This window comes from Gadus morhua, chromosome 12 (genome assembly GCF_902167405.1).
Source record: "Gadus morhua chromosome 12, gadMor3.0, whole genome shotgun sequence".
In the NCBI taxonomy this organism is placed as follows: domain Eukaryota; kingdom Metazoa; phylum Chordata; class Actinopteri; order Gadiformes; family Gadidae; genus Gadus; species Gadus morhua.
This window is the reverse complement of record NC_044059.1, coordinates 17660349-17680190: the sequence shown is the minus strand read 5'-3', so window position 1 is coordinate 17680190 and position 19842 is coordinate 17660349. Positions and strand designations below refer to the sequence as shown.

The 19842-nt window shown below is 42.3% G+C and overlaps 1 protein-coding gene across 5 annotated transcripts in view; it reads right to left on the bottom strand.

Annotated features, from left to right (window-relative positions):
* usp24 (ubiquitin specific peptidase 24) overlaps window positions 1-19842 on the bottom strand; it is a 58884-nt gene that overhangs the window by 23167 nt on the left and 15875 nt on the right. For 2 of the 5 annotated variants that reach the window (XM_030373519.1, XM_030373521.1), the window contains exons 8-31: window positions 19258-19323; window positions 18886-18960; window positions 18215-18373; window positions 16890-17004; window positions 16613-16716; window positions 16148-16255; window positions 15964-16059; window positions 15647-15808; window positions 14338-14430; window positions 13572-13679; window positions 12463-12612; window positions 11597-11728; window positions 10884-10995; window positions 9370-9446; window positions 8911-9051; window positions 8704-8757; window positions 8475-8611; window positions 8187-8253; window positions 7959-8069; window positions 7772-7870; window positions 7401-7574; window positions 7067-7152; window positions 6553-6661; window positions 6033-6188 (exon numbers count right to left, since the gene is read on the bottom strand). In XM_030373519.1, coding sequence (XP_030229379.1) covers window positions 6033-6188; window positions 6553-6661; window positions 7067-7152; window positions 7401-7574; window positions 7772-7870; window positions 7959-8069; window positions 8187-8253; window positions 8475-8611; window positions 8704-8757; window positions 8911-9051; window positions 9370-9446; window positions 10884-10995; window positions 11597-11728; window positions 12463-12612; window positions 13572-13679; window positions 14338-14430; window positions 15647-15808; window positions 15964-16059; window positions 16148-16255; window positions 16613-16716; window positions 16890-17004; window positions 18215-18373; window positions 18886-18960; window positions 19258-19323 — 2691 coding nt within the window. The remainder of the gene's footprint in view (window positions 1-6032; window positions 6189-6552; window positions 6662-7066; window positions 7153-7400; window positions 7575-7771; window positions 7871-7958; window positions 8070-8186; window positions 8254-8474; window positions 8612-8703; window positions 8758-8910; window positions 9052-9369; window positions 9447-10883; window positions 10996-11596; window positions 11729-12462; window positions 12613-13571; window positions 13680-14337; window positions 14431-15646; window positions 15809-15963; window positions 16060-16147; window positions 16256-16612; window positions 16717-16889; window positions 17005-18214; window positions 18374-18885; window positions 18961-19257; window positions 19324-19842) is intronic. The other 3 variants (XM_030373520.1, XM_030373522.1, XM_030373523.1) reach the window with 2 other exon arrangements.

Genomic DNA, 19842 nt, shown 5'->3' with positions numbered 1-19842 from the left:
TGGATCTGGGGTTGGTCTTGAATTCATATCAACTCCAACCTTCTCACTAGCGGTGATGTTACTTGCGGCGGCTGCCATTGTGAAGTAAACCAAATCACGCACCATAAGCTAATATCCAGTTTATTCGATTTGTGTCCCTCACAGCTGGCTACGGTGGCGCATTGCATTCACATCACAAAAAAAAGTAGCAGGTTATCTCGTAATTATGACAAAGATCTCATTATGAGAAAATACCTCATATTACGAGATCTTTATGTCATAATTACGAGATAATTATCTCATAATTACGAAATCTTTATCTTTCTCATAATTACGATAGTTATCTCATAATTACGAGATCTTTCTCATAATTACGAGATCTTTATCTTTCTCATAATTATGAGATAGTTATCTTTCTCATAATTACGAGATAGTTCTCATAATTACGAGATAGTTATCTCATAATTACGAGATCTTTATGTCATAATTACGAGATAATTATCTCATAATTACGAGATCTTTATCTTTCTGATAATTACGAGATGGTTATCTTTCTGATAATTACGAGATAGTTATCTCCTAATTACGAGATCTTTATGTCATAATTACGAGATAATTATCTCATAATTACGATATATGTATCTCGTAATTATGAGATATTTATCTCGTAATTACGTCATCAGAATCCCGTCTTCCACCACATGTGGTTCAGTTGATTGTTGGTCGGACTCGGTACTTCCATAAAGATGGAAAGAAATGGGCAGATTCTGAGTTTGCGGTTCAATAGATCATCAGTGAAGCATCGTTGCGACACCACTGACACCTCTAGCTAAATGTATTAACCTAGAGACCAAGCTACAACATTGTTTATCCAAACGAGCTGTCTTTAGCGAATGGTGAATTGCATTGGCTTCCATGAGCTGTCGGCTGTCAGTCGCGAGCTTAGGGATCTTCTGCAAAGTAACAAAGTAACGGAAAACGACCATAATGGTCAAATTTCAATAGCGTCACCATTATTGACTCTAGAGCCCCACAACTTGTCCCATATAGTCATGGCCTCTATATGGTCTTACTACAATCTTTAGTTTTCTACTTATTTTAAAGGATTTTTCTTTTTGCAACAATTTCAATAGCGTCCCCATTATTAACTCAAGAGCCCCAAAACTTGTTCCATATAGGTATGGCCCATATTTTTCCAAACCAAAGGTTGTAGTCGTACCATAATGAGCCCAAGCCTCTATGGAACAAGTCTTGGGGCTCTAGAGTCAATAATGGCAACGCTTTTGAAATTGTTGCTAAATAATTCCTCAAAAATAAGAAGAGATATTTTTTTCAAAACTAAAGGTTGAAGGAAGACCATATAGAGGCAATGCATCTATGGAACAAGTTGTGGGGCTCTGTAATCAATAATGGCAACCCTATTGAAATTGTTGCAAAAACAAAAATGGACATTGAATTCTTTGCCCAATATAAAATCCTTAAAAATAAGTTGAGATATATTTTTCAAAGCTAAAGGTTGTAGTAAGACCATATAGAGGCCATGACTATCTGGAAAAAGTTGTGGGACTCGAGTCAATAATGGCGATGCTATTGTGGTCGTTTTCAGTTTTGCACTTTTCAGACGGTCCCTAAGCTGGCGGCTGAAAGCCGACAGCTCATAGAAGCCAATGCAAATCATCGTTCGCTAAAGACGGCTCGTTTGGATGAAAACAAGGTTGTAGCTAGTTCTCTAGGTTACATTTAGCTAGAGGAGACATTGGTGTCGCAACGATGTGGTGGAAGACGGGATTCTGATGACGTACTTACGAGATAAATATCTCATAATTACGAGATACATATATCGTAATAATGAGATAATTATCTCGTAATTATGACATAAAGATCTCGTAATTTTGAGATAACTATCTCGTAATTATGAGAAAGATAAAGATCTCGTAATTATGAGATAATAATCTCGTAAAAATGACATAATGATCTCGTAATTATTATGAGATATTTTCTTATTACGAGATAACCAGATTTTTTGTTTGTGATGTGAATGCAATGCGCCACCGTAGCTGGCGGACCTTGTCATAAAGTTAGCGATAACAGAGCCCACCCATTTAGAGAGAAGATAGGATTTGTCAATTTTACTGTCATTTGTCTCATTGAATGAGCATTTTCTAACAGCATTCTTATAGGATGTCAAAATAGTTTATTTAATTTAACCCTTCAAGCTCCAAGACAAATTGAATAGGCCGTTTGGAAGTTTTGTTACCTCAGAAACTGTTATGTCATGGTTCCTACAGCTTAATGAAAGTTAATTTTAAGACTTTTTTAATGCCACTTGAAAGGAAATTTAAGACCAATGCATTAATCAAAACTAATGGAAAAAAATATTTGAACATATTTCCAATATCAGTAGGCTTTTTGGACGGAAACAAAAATGACTTCTTGCGCACATTGTTCGGTAGAGTACAGGGAAGATGAAACCGATAAAACTCAACAGTAAGACCTATCATCTGAACGCTATATCCTATATCATCTGAACACTATAAGGAGAGTAAATGCAAGAAAGCATTAACATTAAAACTTGTCGGAACCGCATGCAAAGAAGTGGGGACTATCAGAGTCTGGGAACATCGCACGGAATAAGTCTCCAATTCCCTTATTTGACTTGTAGGATTGGTGTCTTGTCACGATGTTCAGACACCACAGTAACTCTGCTTTCATCGTTGGCGTGCAACCTAACATTGTCCGGAGATTTGTTGCTGCTATCCCGGTTGATGATTTCGGAGATGGGGTTGGAGGTGTAACCCATGCTATTTCACTCTCTCTGCTAATATATGTATATGTCAATTTATATGAATGTATATATTATAATAATATATATAATGTAGTGTGTATGGTGTATATCTATAGTATATATATATTCCCAGTATATTGTAGCGACCAGTGTTCACGTGCTACAATATAATCCTGACGGCCGCTAACTGAAACGGTTGCCTGGAGACCGTGTTTTGTTGACGCTCCCAAAAAAGTGGTTCTCTGCTGGGCGCGTAAGAAGAGCGAACATAGACTTGAAGAACGAACATAGACTTGAAGAACGAACATAGACTTGAAGAACGAACATAGACTTGAAGAGCGAACATAGACTTGAAGAGCGAACATAGACTTGAAGAGCGAACATAGACTTGAAGAGTGAACATATAGGCTAGAAGAGAAACGAAGAAAAAGTTATATTCCTGACGGCCGCTAACTGAAACGGTTGCCTGGAGACCGTGTTTTTGTTGACGCTCCCTAATAGAGCGAACATAGACTTGAAGAGCGAACATAGACTTGAAGAGCGAACATAGACTTGAGTGAACATATAGACTAGAAGAGAAACGAAGAAAAGGTTATCACGGAAGAAATAGAAGATATGGAGGAAGATTTGACGTTACTTTGAACAAGAGGACAGCCTGTCATCGACTGGCCCCTGCTCAAGAGCGTTCGGCCGTAGCGGTAGTGGTAGGAACAGAACGACCCCTTTCATTGAATCGAGTGCACTCAAAGACTTGCTGGGTACCCATTTTATTTAGTTTGTTATTTTTCTTGGGGACCTCTTTTGGGTTCAGTGTTTTGAGTTCAGTGTTTTAGGTTCAGTGTTGTTATTATTATTATTATTATTATTGTGTAAATAATCTGATTGATTCTGATTGATCGTTAGATAAAAGGTCAAACGTGCCTCACTGTGTCTGTGTGTTATTCCTTTTATCAGAGTTCTATTAAGAATACAAGCCAGTCTCCTTATAACCTGGGATTGATGCACCACTGCATTGTTATATTACCTTTAAAAATACAGTTGGTTACAGAGGCACGGTAGAAACGAGAGCAGAACAGGGGGGTATACCACGAACATCGCTGAACATACCCAGGCTTTCTTGGGAATACCTGGCTCGACAGAGACGCAACTCGCAATCAGAGTTAAATGGTACCACGACGCTGACTTTAGATTAAATTAGTCAAACCAGGTTTTCCGCTTTAGGTTCAATGCGCGTTCACATAAAAGAGGCGTTTATCGCGTCATTTGACTCACCCTTATGCAAAATGAATCGAGCAAGAGCGGTGTATTCCACCCAAGACTAGCAATGTATTATTATGAATTCCTACGAGGAATTCAAAGTCCAAATCACAGCCAAGGGGAACACTGTTGCCCAAAATATGGTTAGGGTGGCATGCTGGCAAAAAATAGCCATGTTAAGTGAAAAGATTCTGCATATTGTCTAAAAATTATGTATCATCATGCCTTTTACCCCCATAGATGTGGTGCCTGCACGCTCCTACGAACATGGGGCCAAGTCAAAAATAAATATAAAAATATTATTCAATGTGGTAAGTTGTAAGCATCCATTTGAATAATCTCAGGTGAATCTAGCCTATGATTTGCAATGGCCTAGGCTCCAACCTTTAATCTCATGTTGATTACCTGTAGCAAATAAAAAGAAACCCAAATTAATACGACTGGGAGGGGGACCGCTCCACCGCCCTTCACCACTTCGGAGGAGCTGGCTCTCGCCAATAACGAAGGTCGGCCGATGATGGTAGGAGTGGAAGGAGGGATGTCCTCTGACCCCACTGCCTCGACATCCAAGGCATTTGTAATGAGTATGTATTCATGTATTGGCAATGGACATAAATAATTGTCTTGCTAATCAAATGTGAAATGATTGAGTGTAAATTAAGTGTGTCATTTTTAGTTGAAGGTACAAACATTATCTTGGAGGAGCCGCCGACAATCAATCTCCAATCAGAGGTATATAACTATCAAAGCAAAGTGTCACTTATTCTTCTAAATGTTAAATTTTTTGGAAAGAATGTCCTATAATAGGTTTCCCTGATTCTTGCAGGAGACTCTGTTGGCCTGTGACTCCAGGGCGACTATGGAGGTGATTTTTCTTAACAATTCTCACAGCTATAATATGAATTTGTAGAATAAAAAATGCCTAGGCCTAATTGTGTCACTGACATAGCGGTTATGTAAGGGATAATGGACAACACGGCACTTGACTATCCAAGGTTAATGTACGTTGAACGTGGGGCCACCTTTGAACTTAGTGCACGGATTCTTTGTGTAGCATTGCCTACATACGGTCCAACAAGGACGATCAAATAACGAATACCCTCTGTAATCTGTATCTCTCATAAAGAATATCAGACAATGCCAAGGGATCGGTTCTGTCCCGAAAAACCCTCTGTCTCCGGAGAGACGCCTGTACGATAAGTGCGCTGAGGTCCACGGGAACACCCACAAAAGGTGACGCCATTGTCGGAGGAGGGGCTAGGAAGCTGCGCACGCCGATTTAAGTAGCCGATCTCCGGGTAGACTAAGCTGAAAACCTGCTCCCGACCAGATTTGGTTGCGAGCATAAGTCACCATGGTGATACAGCGACGCTAAAAGAGATCGACTTTCGTGGTCCAGCTAACCCAGGCTTTGAGCTCAACATACCTCGCTAACCCTCTAATCGAGGTTCGTAGTACAGGCCCCAGAACTGGGAAATACCTGGCGTTTGTTGACAGCTTAATGTTGAGGCTTTGTGTTTCGCGCTGTGCATGTGGGACTCCAATGCTTTCCTTCTCATTGCGCCGAGCTTGAAACATTTCTTGCACAAAATACACCAACAAATGTTTTGTTGGTTCCGCTCTCGTGATTGCGCGACATTACTGCTATTAATTTATATTAAAAAAATTACAGATTGTTTTTTTTATATTTGAGACTAATTACAATCATAAAATCCTACTTATCATGTGGTAACATTTTTAAGACTTTTGAAAGATGGATTTAAGACTTATTAATACTATTTAAGGCCTTATTTTTCCATTTCTGAATATAAGACTTTTTAAGGATCCGCGGGAACCCTGTATGTCAAGGATGTTTCTGTAAAATAATGAAAAAATGTCATTGAAGTGTTATTGTTGGAGAGGTGTGTGTGTGTGTGTGTGTGTGTGTGTGTGTGTGTGTGTGTGTGTGTGTGTGTGTGTGTGTGTGTGTGTGTGTGTGTGTGTGTGTGTGTGTGTGTGTGTGCGAGCGCACCTCCAGGTTGTAGAGCACCCTGAAGGTGGACATGCCCGGAGCGGAGGACCTGAACAGGGACTCGAGGATCGAGGCGGCACTGGGCTGGTGCTGCTGCTTGGAGGACATGGATGGAGAGCGAGATCCTGCACTCTGACCCAGCGTGAAGAGGGTCTTCTGCATTGAACACACCAAGACAGGAGGTCATGTGACATGGGGGAGGAGGGCAATGTGAGAGACATTATACAAGTTATACAACATCCAGCTGTGAATAAAAAAAGAAAATAAAGAAAAGGCAGCAGAGTTTCTGCAGCTGCACAGCTGTTCCTCATTGTTTATAGAAAGGGTTATTATTGTTATCCACATCATCATCATTTTTATGCATTGCTTTTCTCTGATTAGCAATCCAGAGGCCATGCTCTCGCAACCAATACAAAAAGGGAATCTTAAATTATTCCCAATCTCCTCAGATAAAGCAACATGGATGACGTATAGGCTGATGGGATAGAGAACTAAAATCATGGCGGCAGGAGGGAAGTACCTGGTGACTCCAAACGCTGGACTCTTTGGGAACAAAGTTGTCCAAAGCATCCTGCACCTCAGGGTCTGTTGGTATTAGCAGCAGCAACTTCCGCACCCGCAGAGTGATCCTACACACACACAGACACACACACACACACGCAACCTTTTTGCCAGGTGTTCTCAACTCCCGCCGGTCCGCCAAATGAGCGTAATTGGGAAGCGAGAGAGCGGGACCATAGGGAGGGGGAAACAACCGTTTCAGTTTCATGGGTTAAGTGGCGAGAGGGGGGAGTAAGAGGGTGAAATACGTTTCCTTTACATGTTTCAGATATTGTTCATCTGAAAACTCTGTTCTTATTGTTCTCGTTTTGGAGACTTGTCTACTGACGTAGTCCTACACAGCTCATAGGTAGTAAGAACGGAGATTGAGTTGTGGTAGATCAGGATAATGATGCTATAATTCATGACCATCCCTCAGCCAAGCTTGTTCTTGGCAAAAACAGATGCATTCATTAGTAGGGTGGTTCTCTCACCTGGATTCATCCAGATTAGCCAGCTGGTAAAGCATCTCAAACACGTTGCACACCAAAGCCATCACCACTCCAGGCAGAGATTTCTCCTTTGGACAGAAAAACACAAACAAAACTCGGGAATTCTTGTCGTTTGTCACACACGACTGAAGCCTTTATAAAAATGAATGGCAGAGTTATATGACAAAGCCGGGGGAGACGTTGCAACGAAGCTCCTTATGCGTGAAGGTAGCCTGTGTGTGTGTGTGTGTGTGTGTGTGTGTGTGTGTGTGTGTGTGTGTGTGTGTGTGTGTGTGTGTGTGTGTGTGTGTGTGTGTGTGTGTATGGATGTTTTTACCTGCTCCAGTGCGTAGGCAGAGTTGAACACGGCGGAGCTGGAGCTGCTGGAGGCCGAGGTGGAGGACTCCGAGCTGCCAGAGGGTGTGCCAGTGCTGGAGCTCTTAACCGTCAGGCTCTGCTCGTCGCTGAAGCCCAGCTGGGAGAGCAGCTTCTGGTCCCGGTTCATCGTCAGCTGGACAGAGGAGGGTGAGGGGGTTGGTATTATTGTTTTCCCGTTGCAATTTGCAATTTGTTGTGGCGCCAAGTTTCATTATGTTCAAAATGTTATTGTTAACTTTTACACTATTGTCCTTCTCTGTAACCCAATATTAAATTGTATTTTTTTTTAACATTTACTAAAGCAATAACAACAAGAATCCTAATAATTACCACGCTGTCGTTGGCAAAGATCTGGACGTTGTCCACAGGGCAGCTGAGGTGCTCAGATATCTTCCATCTGACGCTCCCTATGGTCTCATTACTGTGGGCCTGCGGGGATAACAAAGCGTGAGGACAGCCCGTCCCTGCGGTGCGCACTGCCATACATTGAGGCTGTGTGTGTGAGTGAGGGCCATACCTCCAGGGTGAAGGTGTCTTTGGTGGACTCGTAGGTGACATGAAGGGTCACCGGGTGGCCGTTGAACGATGCGCCGTGAGGTAGGATAGTGCGAGGGACCGAGTACTGATCCTGTGGAGGAAACACCGCACCATGTTAAGCGTCACCTCGTCAAAGAGTTTGCTAAAACCAGACAAAGGAATTAGACCCCCAACACAGGAAGGTCTTCAACATGGACCTATAGCGTACCTCTATAGTTAGGACGTATCGTTCCGCCAGAAGAAGCAGTCTCTCAATGATCACAAGCTTTGTGGACCTGCACAGGAGTACAACGATGATACATGACACAGTAGATCAAGGAAGCAATGATTCAGTCAGACAAAACACACTGTACAATGTTTTAGCACAATTCTTCTGCAATAAAGGAGTAATCATCAGCAGGGAATAAGCTTTCTCAATCAGCATGGTGAGCCCTGTCCTTATTTGATACGTATTCCTGACAGTTAGTATAGAGCTTTTAATATCTTATGTTCCTACCCAGACCCGCCTGCTGTGTACCTGGATGGAGACTGCACGGAGGTGGCCACCGTAGGCATTGCGGTGGCTGTGAGCATCTTTGTTGCCCTGGTAACAGCATGTGTCAAGGTTGGCCCGCCAAGAGCAGAGCTTGCCGCCTGAGGGAAAGAGAAACGTTAGGATTTCAATATAAACACTCGATGATATCTCTATCAGGCCAACCTTTAAGAGCTTAGGTACAATGTCCTACCTCGAGCCGTTTGTAACAATCAGCGATGAACTTCTTGTGCAAAGACACAGAGTCCTATGGGACAGAAAATGAGAAAATACATTTACAAAACCTGTGTCAAGCCCACGTTAAGCAAGTCCACAAGTTAAGAACCACAGATAGAAGGCTGGACACACAATTCCAATCCCCCCCCCCCCCCGCCCAACGCCACAGATGAATAACACTGACCTTCTTCATTTTGGGGTTAAGGTTGGTGTAGCTGTATGTAATTATGAGCTGGATAGCCTCGTTGGCGATCTCTTCATCTGGAGTCTCCATGGCGATTCGCCAGATAAAATCCATCCCGACCAGATCCAGTCGCTCCACACACTGGATTCACATGGTGACCAAGAGCATTGTCATTGAGTAGTCCTCATTATTCATCATATTGTGGTTCAACATTAGTGTTAAACAACTTCATTATTATCAATAACAGACATAACCATTTATTAAAAAATAGTATATGCAATGCATTGAAACAAAAATATATAAAGTTTTCAAGCAATGTCTTAGTTAAGTAATATGCGTCAGCTACAGAATCATTATTTGTTTCAGATAATTTATTCAAAAGTATTCTGTTAAGTCCATGAAAACCAAATCAATAAAAATTAAATCAAGCAGTAAAATGAATGTTAAAACACAACTGACCAGTTGCGTTCCCTGGCGCTTCAGGCGATGGTCACACAGGTTGACGTTCTCAAAAAAGGTTTTGAAGAGATTGAATCCTAGAAAAACAAGGGATGCAAAAATAAACAATTACCTAGAAAGACATGCTCAACTATGTCTGTCTCTGTCGTGTCTTTTTACACATACAATGTGGAAATGCTGAAATGCAATGTACACTCAATTTGTATTTTTGCCACCTATTCATGTTATTTAACGACATAGCCCCGTGGGGTGTGTGTCTACAGTAGGGCTGTAACGATACACAGACTCACGATTCGGTTTGTATCAGGAATTTTGACCCACGGTTCGATACATCCCACGATTTTTTTAAATTTAAAAAGCATTTTATATAAACAACACTGATATAACAATTAACTTTTTGTAATATTTGATAACAAATAATTTGGAACACTGAACAGAGTTGAACAGAAAGATTACAATTAAAGTGTAGCAAAATGAATAAAATAAATAACCAAAGATTGCAGTTGGAGGATGCTTACAGGTAGGCAAAAACTCTCAACTAGATTTATGGTTTAGGCTTACGTATTTGAAAATATTAATGTCAAATAAATAATAGTAATTTGAATAGTTTGGTAGCACTAACCACTAACCAGCGTGCCCGCTAGAGAAAACGGTGCTGGTCAAAGTGACCTGCATAGGATTCGTTTTCGGTCAAATAGCCTATGATCGCTTCTTATTAGGCTATGTAGCTTAAATAATGACATAATCAGGCCGTATAGAATGCCACATGTTTAATAGCCTAAAGAACATGAACGTCTGATTCGCAATAACGAGGCATAGTGTTACGAGTAGCGTCTGTGTGTGCGCGAGAACAGCAGTGTGAATGTCTGTGTGTGTGAGTGACGTCAGCGAGTGAGTGGACGAGCGAGGAGAGCAAGCGGTAGCGTGTGTGTGTCTAGTGAAGAAACGAACAAGTCCGGTAGAATAAAGTACCCAGCCTGTCAATAATCGGTAGCCGCTTCATTCCGACCTATAAGCAGACCAACTGCCGGTCAAAGCACACAAATACTAGAGACAGGGATCACACAGGCTATTTTTACGCGCTTGGCCCGATCTGGATAAATGTCGTTCATATCGCATATGAGGACTTCACAAGCTGTGGAGAAATGCAATCCTCCATAGCCACGGAGCGCTGTCATCACAGCGAGGGCATCTCGTCGCAGACTTACGGCATTGATAAGAGGAGCGGTGTCAGCAGACTATTATTTAGACCGATTATTAGCAAGTTTCAATCTGACAATTTGACCGGAGAGATACAATTTTGTCTGACATTTAATTGTTCCATTACCGGACAACGGAAACCCTGGCACTAACAGCTCATATCATGTGGCTGGATCTGAACTGGAAGGATAATGGGAGTTAGAAAGGGTGTGTCGCGCTTCTGCCACCTCGAGACAGGTCCGTGGCTTTGAGTGTCGCGATATAGGTTTCGATACACATATCGTTACAGCCCTATTCTACAGGGTGAACCTCACCATTCATGGTGATCTCATAGGGCTCCAGTTTTAGGATCTTCTCCTTAAATAGCTGCTGCTGGACATCACTCTCCAGGTCATGCTGGCCTTTGGTGAACCACTCAAAACACATCTGTGGAGCCATTTATATATACATCACTACAATGCATGACATATTGTAAACAATTACCTTGAAACTGCAGTTCAAGCACCGAATACATTCTAGGTATTTGGGGGGGCTTGGAGACAAAGACCTTGTTCAAAGAGGATCTGAGCAATACAGTGCAAGTTCCCCCCCCCTCTCTCTCTCTCTCTCTCTCTCTCTCTCTCTCTCTCTCTCTCTCTCTCTCTCTCTCTCTCTCTCTCTCTCTCTCTCTCTCTCTCTCTCTCTCTCTCTCTCTCTCTCTCTCTCTCTCTCTCTCTCTCTCTCTCTCTCTCTCTCTCTCTCTCTCTCTCTCTCTCTCTCTCTCTCTCCCCGTTTGAGACCACTCCCGGCTCATATCGGGAAATCAATCTTGGTCAGTAACAGGTGCATGAATGCAACACTTTTCATTGACAGAGATGAGTATGCAGTGAGGGAGCACAAAAGGAGGGGACGTTTTTTTGAGTTTTTTTCAGAATCTCAACTTTTCTGTTCTATCTCTCTTTACAACTCTCATATCGAACATACAACCCCTTTTAAAAAAGGTAGAACAACGCTAAGACTGTTTGATGCACGCCCATAGCATGTATACCTCTCTGTCCTGCTCACAGACATCAGGGCCGGACACCAGGCACTCCCAGATCTCCTTGGCCCGGTTCCACACCAGGTAGAGGCTGGCCTCCTGAAGGAAGAAGGCCAGGAAACGCAAGTGGCCGTCCAGGTACTAAAACACAGAAGAAGATCATCACACACACATTTATCAACAGAATTTATCATTACCCCATCCAGATAGCTGTGTGTTTCCTTTTCAAAGCTTGTTCATGTTTGTAATTAATTGCAGCGTTGATTCATGCCCAAATCACACTTCTCCATCATGCATGCGAAGATCCATGTCGCTACTCAGAGACCGTAGACACCCCTGTCGCAGGTCAATAACTTTTACGAATGCGAGGATGACCTCTCCTTCCACAGCTTAGCAACGCATCGTCCTTCTCTGCGATATTTCACAGCAAGTTATCAGTGATTGGCCGAGCAGGGTGCTTCTATTGTGTTTTATTTCCAACAGCCAGACACAATAATAAAATGAACAAATCTGGCAAGACCAACACTAATATAATTTGGATGTGATTCAGCAACTTCTTTCCAGCAGCACATATTAATAATTTTGAAACCTAATTATTACTAAATTATTAAAATGTAAATGTATTACTTATTAAATGGATATACAGATTTTTCAACATATCTTCAATGGAGCAAACTCTTCCTGCATTTCCGTTTCAGGATATGCTCGTCCTTGCATATTTGTCGATGGAAATGCTATATTGGCCACTTGTAGACGTTAATATGATGTGGAAGATTAAATGCAGGCGGCTCTGCAAAAATCTGAAACGTGTCTGCATCCTGACGCAGCTCTTCACTAATGTTGCGCGCGCGTGTGTGTGTGTGTGAGAGACGGACCTCCTGATAGGTGTAGCGTCCGTCCACCAGGGTGCTGCTGGACAGGCCGTTGTTCCCGGCAGCAGTGACGGCCAGCCGGTGGCAGCACACCAGGGAGCCTGTGATCAGCTTGACGATCTCAAAGTTCTTCTTCAGGTCCTGGATGATACTCTGTGAAGGAGGGGGAGGAGGAGAAGCACTTATTTATTCAATCAATACACAACGTTCCGATGGATTTCTAGCACATTATTATTATTATTATCTTACTTATTACCTGAGTAATGAACTTTATACCAGTGGGTCACGATCTTATATGACGATCTTTATATGAATTTATATGAAATAATTACAAACAAGAAAGACGGTGGCAAAGAGTGAAAAAAAAAAGGTCTGCTCAAGCTCCCAGTGTGTACAAGAAAACACAAATCAAGTGAAAACATTACAATGGAAAGCATTTGATAAGATGCACGAAGCGACCATAGTTTTGAATTACTCAAAAAAAGACGATTATTACAGTGGCCAAGAAGAGTCACAAGCAAGTTATAAATTAGTGAGCATCAAAGGACAGAGACCATGGAACGGGCTGACTATTATTGCTGTCGGTCTTTCATTGCTTACACATCTGGAACACATCTTGCCCGTTTGAGAAGTAGTATTCCAGATTAAAATGTAAACCCATTTTTTTGATTCAACCAACAAGATTAGATAGAACGTAGATTATTTATTTCATCCCTTTCCACATTCTATAATGTATGGGTTTACAATAATAGTTAGATTGTTTCATAGTCAACATCCCGTCAGGCTCATTTCCATAAAGTTGTGGTTTCTTCATTTGTTGTGGTGTTGGGCTGGCAGTTGTGTTGCAGCATTGGCAGTTGTGCTGCGGCTTTGTCAGTTGTGTACGCAGTTCATTTAACACATCTCGGCCACAATCATCAATACAGCTTTCACAAATATTTAAAAATGCGTCTATATCAAGAACAAAATCCCAGGTACCACCTGCAGAAGCCCCATTGGTACTCGTAACACAGGTTGAACACACTGCGATACACTATGCAAGGAATACTGCATGGTGGAACAAGTAAGCCAAATCCAAACACAGCCACATAGAGCAAGGGGGAGTGCGTTACCTTGTCCTGCTTCTGATAGGTCTGCTTGATGAAGGAGCGTGTAATCTCGTGGAGCTGCCGAAGAGCAGGGACAACCCAAACTGCCTGAGGACTGCTCTGTTGAGAAGCCTGACACACGCACACTCATGTCAACACATGGATAAAAACTTGTGGCTGCCTTTGTACAGAATAAGTTAGAAAGCACACACATGGAAAAGGGCATAATCAGAAATAAATGGGAAGGGTTTGGCAAAACTTAAAATAAGTCTTTAAGTTTAAGTCACAACACAGTGAAGTTAAGTCTTCGGTTGCCATGTTTACGTTTCTATTACAAAAACAAACCTTTGCCAAACCCTGGACATCTACAGTCCTGATGGGCCTCCGTAGACCTTCCCAAGGAACTCAGCGGAAGCTAAATTATTGAACACCCTCAACCAAAACCAAGATCAACCACCCAGTGCAGTCGAAAGCCAGTGACCCGATTAGTTTAAAGAGCTTGAGATTAAATCATACAAACACACACACACACACACACACACACACACACACACACACCCACCCACCCAACCACATTTGCACACGCACCCACACCCACAGGTGAAATACTAATGAATAAATACAATCACCCTGTGCCCAATGACATCCCTTTTGTGATCAGGCATTTCTCCACGATTGGTTGGCAATGGTGAAGCAGTGAGATTGGAAGAGCTGATTGGATTGTTTAAAGGCAGCTCAGTATGTGTATAATTATTATTAATATTATTATTAAAAGGGGGGCTTTTCTTACTTTGACTGATGTGTTAGCTTTCCGCTTGCCCCAAGAACCAGTAAGAAATGAACTTTGCGACTCGCTGCCTTTACTCTCCTCCTGAATCTGAAGCTAGGAAAGTAAACCTTGTTTGAGCTTGGTGCATGAGAACATCACGTCTGGCCCTATGAACATTCAGTTAACAGGATGCACACAAGGGAGTTTACGAATATGTGTTCGAGAGGGAGGGAGGAAGGAAGGGAATAGCAGTGCGGACAGAAGATTCTTCTACTGTGTTTCTGTGAATGAACGTTAAAGCATGTGTTGAATTAGTCAGGTTCACATTCCAACATCCACCACACAAGCAGAGGTCACAAATGAAAATGCCTTGAAGAGGTTTCAAACATTGATGTGTTAAGCTGGAACGACACTTCAGATTAGGGATGGGCATCGTTTGATCATCATTTTACGGTTTTGGTTCCCACGTTATCGTTTCTATTAAGTTTCACTTTCATATAAGTCAATGTGAAAATTACAAATACATTTTCCATTCCAATCCTACCTTATAATATAAATAAGTAAATGTTTTGAGCGTTCTAAAAAATACATAAAATACGAGACTTGAGATAACAGTATTCTGGTTTGGTCAGGTGTTTTTATTTAGAGAAATCGGCATGTGTGCCTTCAGAAGAGAAGAGATACAACTTCCGCTATAACCGATAACCTGACACTAAGGAAAATATATATTTTTTGTTTGTGTTTGGTCTGCATGACTCAATGAATTATGTTATATCAGTAAGACTATGGTTTGTTTAGCACCAAGTTAGATAGCTTTACTGCCATCTCCCGACAGAGGAGGTGTCGTTCTTTGTTAGCAGGCTTGAAAGTGTTAAACACGGTACACTCGTCCTCCCTTATGTCAATACCTTGGGTCAGCATATTTTTGCGTAAATTGCTTGTGCAGCTTAACAAAGCTCAACCATACATTAGATGGCCAGGACTAGAGGAGAGCACGGGGCTTGATTGTGACTGAATGGTCTGTCAGTTCCCCTTCAAAATCGGGATAGGGTTAGTTTTGGGGCTGAAGCGCACTTATTATATATTTTTCCAATAAAAGTCCCAAATTAGGATAGCAACTTCATAAAGCACTTTTGTTTCACATGGTTCTTGAAACAGTTGGCGGTTCAAAGCATCCCTTCTTATGATTTACAACAGTTATTAAAAATCATGAGCTTTAATAACTACGGTGACCAAGCTAAACCGGGTAAAGTCCATTTATTTTTGATTCTCAAATAAGTAAACAAAGATTTTTTTTTTAGAAGTTTGTGTCTGTGTGTGTGTGTCACACCTTCTTAATGTCCTCAATGCACTTGATGATGTAACTCCGCTTGATGGTCTCCTTGACAGCGTAAGCGTCGCTCAGGATCCCCAGGTGCTCCTCAGACGCCTGCTGAACCAGACTGGTGGGCAGGGTGGGGAGGTGGGCCAGCTCCCACAGAACTTCCAACACCTCCAAACACACACATACAGTTGAACTTTACAAGCACCAATAGCTAACTTCAAAGCAAATTGGCTAACTTCATTATTAACTGTAGCAACCAAGTATACATTGTGTTCCAACCTGGCGGGCGCATGCACACGCACACCCCAATTTGAGGGACGTACCTTTCCTGTTGTAGCCTCAGAGCGAGCTTCTCGGCCGATCCGTCCGATCAGACTGAGCAGCTTTTGTCTGACGCGATCGCTCTCCACCTCCCAACTCTGAGACACAAACTCAATTAATAAAAACACTCATCATATCTCCAAATGGACCAACGGTGAAATGGCAGTTGCAGCATGGAGCACAGACCTTCTGTATCAGAACAAAGAGGTGGCTGAGCTGATCGAAGTTAAACTTGACAGCAGCAGCGGCGATGATGGTGTGGATGTTCTCAATCACCGTTGAAGACTGGCCGGCCTGGAATCGTTCAATCAGATCAGCCAGAGATCAAATACACAGCGGACCATCAAATATGTACAGGCACATTTAATACTGTCAACACATTTGAGCTCTTCCATCACTTCACTCCCTACTGTGAACTGACCGTCTAATGGCCAGTATGCTTAACACACACACACACACACACACACACACACACACACACACACACACACACACACACACACACACACACACACACACACACACACACACACACACACACACACACACACACACACACACAGTCTTTTTATTGAAAGCACAATGTGATAATTATACCTACATGGTGGTCACACATTATTAGTGAGGGTTGGTGTGCAATGGGCTACTTACTTGGATTCTCCAGATCTTTGAAAGTTCATCCATAGAGAGTTTACTGCCCAGGAGTTCGATAATTCCCTTTATTCTTTCACAGTACTGCGCCTGGTCTATGTTACCTGAAACGGTACATAGAGACAACACCTTTTAAGGGAAGCTGCCGATGTTATTTTCTGATGCATAATTACCTTCTCATTGCATTTTCCAAGGGAGGTAAGCAACAAACCGGGAATTCAAAATGGATTAGAGCCAAGTGCTTGAATAAACGCTTGTTTGTTTGAGGAGCCCTTACCCTCCAGTGCTATTGACAGAACAGAGTTCTCCACGAGCCAATCCAGCAGTTTGTCTGTGTCAATGGCATTTTTAACAGTTTTAGACACTGTGCTCTCCTCAATAAGCTTTGTCACCTGGTAGAGAGAAATCAAAATACACAAAGATCAGTGCACAAACTCTGTAGCCATGCTATATTTTAGCAATTTTAACCATGACATTGCTTAGAATGGGATCATCATGAACCTACGGACTTCAGTGGGGGTTTCATTCCGTCTGCGCACGGCACCTTCTCAACAATAATCAATAATCTTCCTCCCACTGTGGGTGAAAATGGTAGGTCTTGGCTCGTTTCCCCTCAGCCATGCCAATATTTAGGAGTGCGTAACTACTGTTGACGTCTTTCAACTGCTGTTGACAGCGCATGAAGAAGAGAAAACTGCTTTTTCTCTTCTTCATCCCTCGCGGTCGACTTGGAATCTGTCGGCGGTCTACTGGTAGACCGCGATCGACTGGTTGGGCACCCCTGATATAGACCGTTCCCGGCAATTTCTGACCATCAGGCCACCTCTTCTCTGATTGGTTCAGGGAATTCATCTTGCCTGTCAAACACATATAGCTAAGCTCTGACACAGGTACTTAGATGCAAAACTTCAGAATAGCAGAGAAACTTAGGCAGGGAGCAAGTTTCTTTTTTGGATGTATAATTAAAATTTTATTTCTTACATAGCATCTGGGACAGATAAGGAACGAAGCAAACAAAAGTTACTTGAATTCTGCATACACCAGTTTCGTCTATAACCGGGTGAGTCCCAAACAATTTCAAAGAGCCCCCCACGAACGCTAAATCCTTACATCAAAGGAGGGAAGTAATACAGTTTCAAAGCCTCATATTCCATGTCCTCCTATTGGTCAGCAGACTAAAGAAGAGAGATACTCTATGTCCTCCTACTGGTCAGCAGACTAAAGAACAGAGTTCCCTTCTTTCTCCCCTAGGGGTCTCTTTTTTACTACAGATAAAGACTGAGCATACCGCCATTTGTTAAGCTCCACTCAACACTGAGTCGTAGGTTTTTTGGGTCTTTGTTCAATAATTCATTGTGAAATGAATTGAAATATCCTCATGGGAAGACATGGTTGTGTTATTAACTGCCACAGCGTTTCTCAAGCATGATGTGGCAAAACAATGTTTTCAATAATCTATGTATCAGTATATTTACATTGTTTTAGGATTTAAGTTCTAAATCAAGTCATCAATATGGCGGAGGATCAACAACAACATTTCCCATCATGTACAAGCCCCTCTATATCCAGCACATGGCAACGCGTATAGTTTATGTTGGTTACCTCCTTGAGGGAGTTCATCTTGGTGGAGAAGTGGGGGGTCTTGAGCATCCGGAGCAGGGTGTCCAGGCGCAGGTCGTCCACCACCGTGACCAGCTCCCTCTGGAACCTCATACACAGCAACTTGATGGCTGACAGAAGGTCGGGGATGCTCACCAGACGCTGGGGAGGGAGGTGACAGCCACTCATAGATTCATATTAGATTATTTAATTGTTTTCTTTCCCCTTCTATTTTGTCCCCTATGGTTTCACTTCATTCAAGGCTCAAGTCGATTTAGAGTGCCTGTTAGGGTTGCCGCGTTATACGGTATTACGTTTTTTTTTTTCTTAGTAATAAAAAAATAATTCAGTAAAAATTAAGAATAGAATTATAATTAAGAAAATTATGTGTAGAATAGGCCACAGTTCTGCTCTGTGCGGTAGAGGATTGGCGCGCTTCCTTACAAGAACGTAACCATAGCAACGCCGGTAAACAAACCCTGCGAAGCGGCGCGCTGCCAGACGCTGTCACCGAGTGTGAGAGGAGAGTTGACGGAGAAGATGGCGGTTCACCTAGTTTCAAAGTTTATACCGTTTATACCCGGTAATACCGGTGTTGACACGAGTGTATTACTCGGTGTGAAAATGTCCACACCGCGGCAACCCTAGTGCCTCTATATGAATAGTTATTCTACCTTGTCTTTCAGGTCTTTCTCCTCCAAGTTCTGTACATAGGTTATCATCTTGTGGATGACCGGATCAAGCATGGGCTGCAAGAAACACATTTCATTATACATGTATATTTGCGTGGGAGAACAGGTAAACTTGTACCAAATAGCCAACAGAAAAATAATGTCTGGTTTGGTTCAACAAACAAACTAGAGCACCAGTGATTGCAGGTTCAGCATGGTACTGATTTACATTTGGGACTCTGGAATGTGTTATGGGAAAAGAAAGCATTGGGTTGTACATATCCTTCCCGTTCCACTTTGCCCATCCAAACATGGAAAGTTATTGGAACCAACTGGGAGCTGTATTCAAGGTTGAATAAAGCCAAAGAAACGTACCTGGACCAGGCTGGAGTTGAGGTATTCTGCACAAACTCCGAGAGGCTGAACCAGGGCTGATACACACTGCATTGAGACACAGAGAGAGCTGCTCAGAAGAGCTACAACCATAAGGAAATAAAGCCTCCAAATAGAAAATTATAGACTTTTTTGATAATGGAGATGACTGGTGTGCTGAAATTAAAATATTATTAAAAAGGTCCCATGAGATGAAAACTTCACTTTAGGAGGTTTTTTCTAACTATAGATCCCCTAGCCTGCCTATGGTCCCCCAGTGGCTAGAAATGACGTTAGGTGTAAAAAACAAGCACTAGGTTTCCTGCTCCGCCTTGGAAAAATTAAAGCACAGAGTGGGGGTAATCTTAGCCATGGTTGAGAAGGAATTGGGGGAAAGGAACTTTGGCTTTGACTCCCTGAAGTAAATTAACCGCGACATGGAGGAGAAAGGGATTGTTGCCCGCGATTGTCTCCCGCCGGAGCCCCGCTGCCCACTGCTCGAGCTGCTGAGACAATCGCGGTCAACAATCCCTTTCTCCTCCATGTCGTGGTTCAGTCTACTTCAGATTGATGTGGGAAAACCAGAGA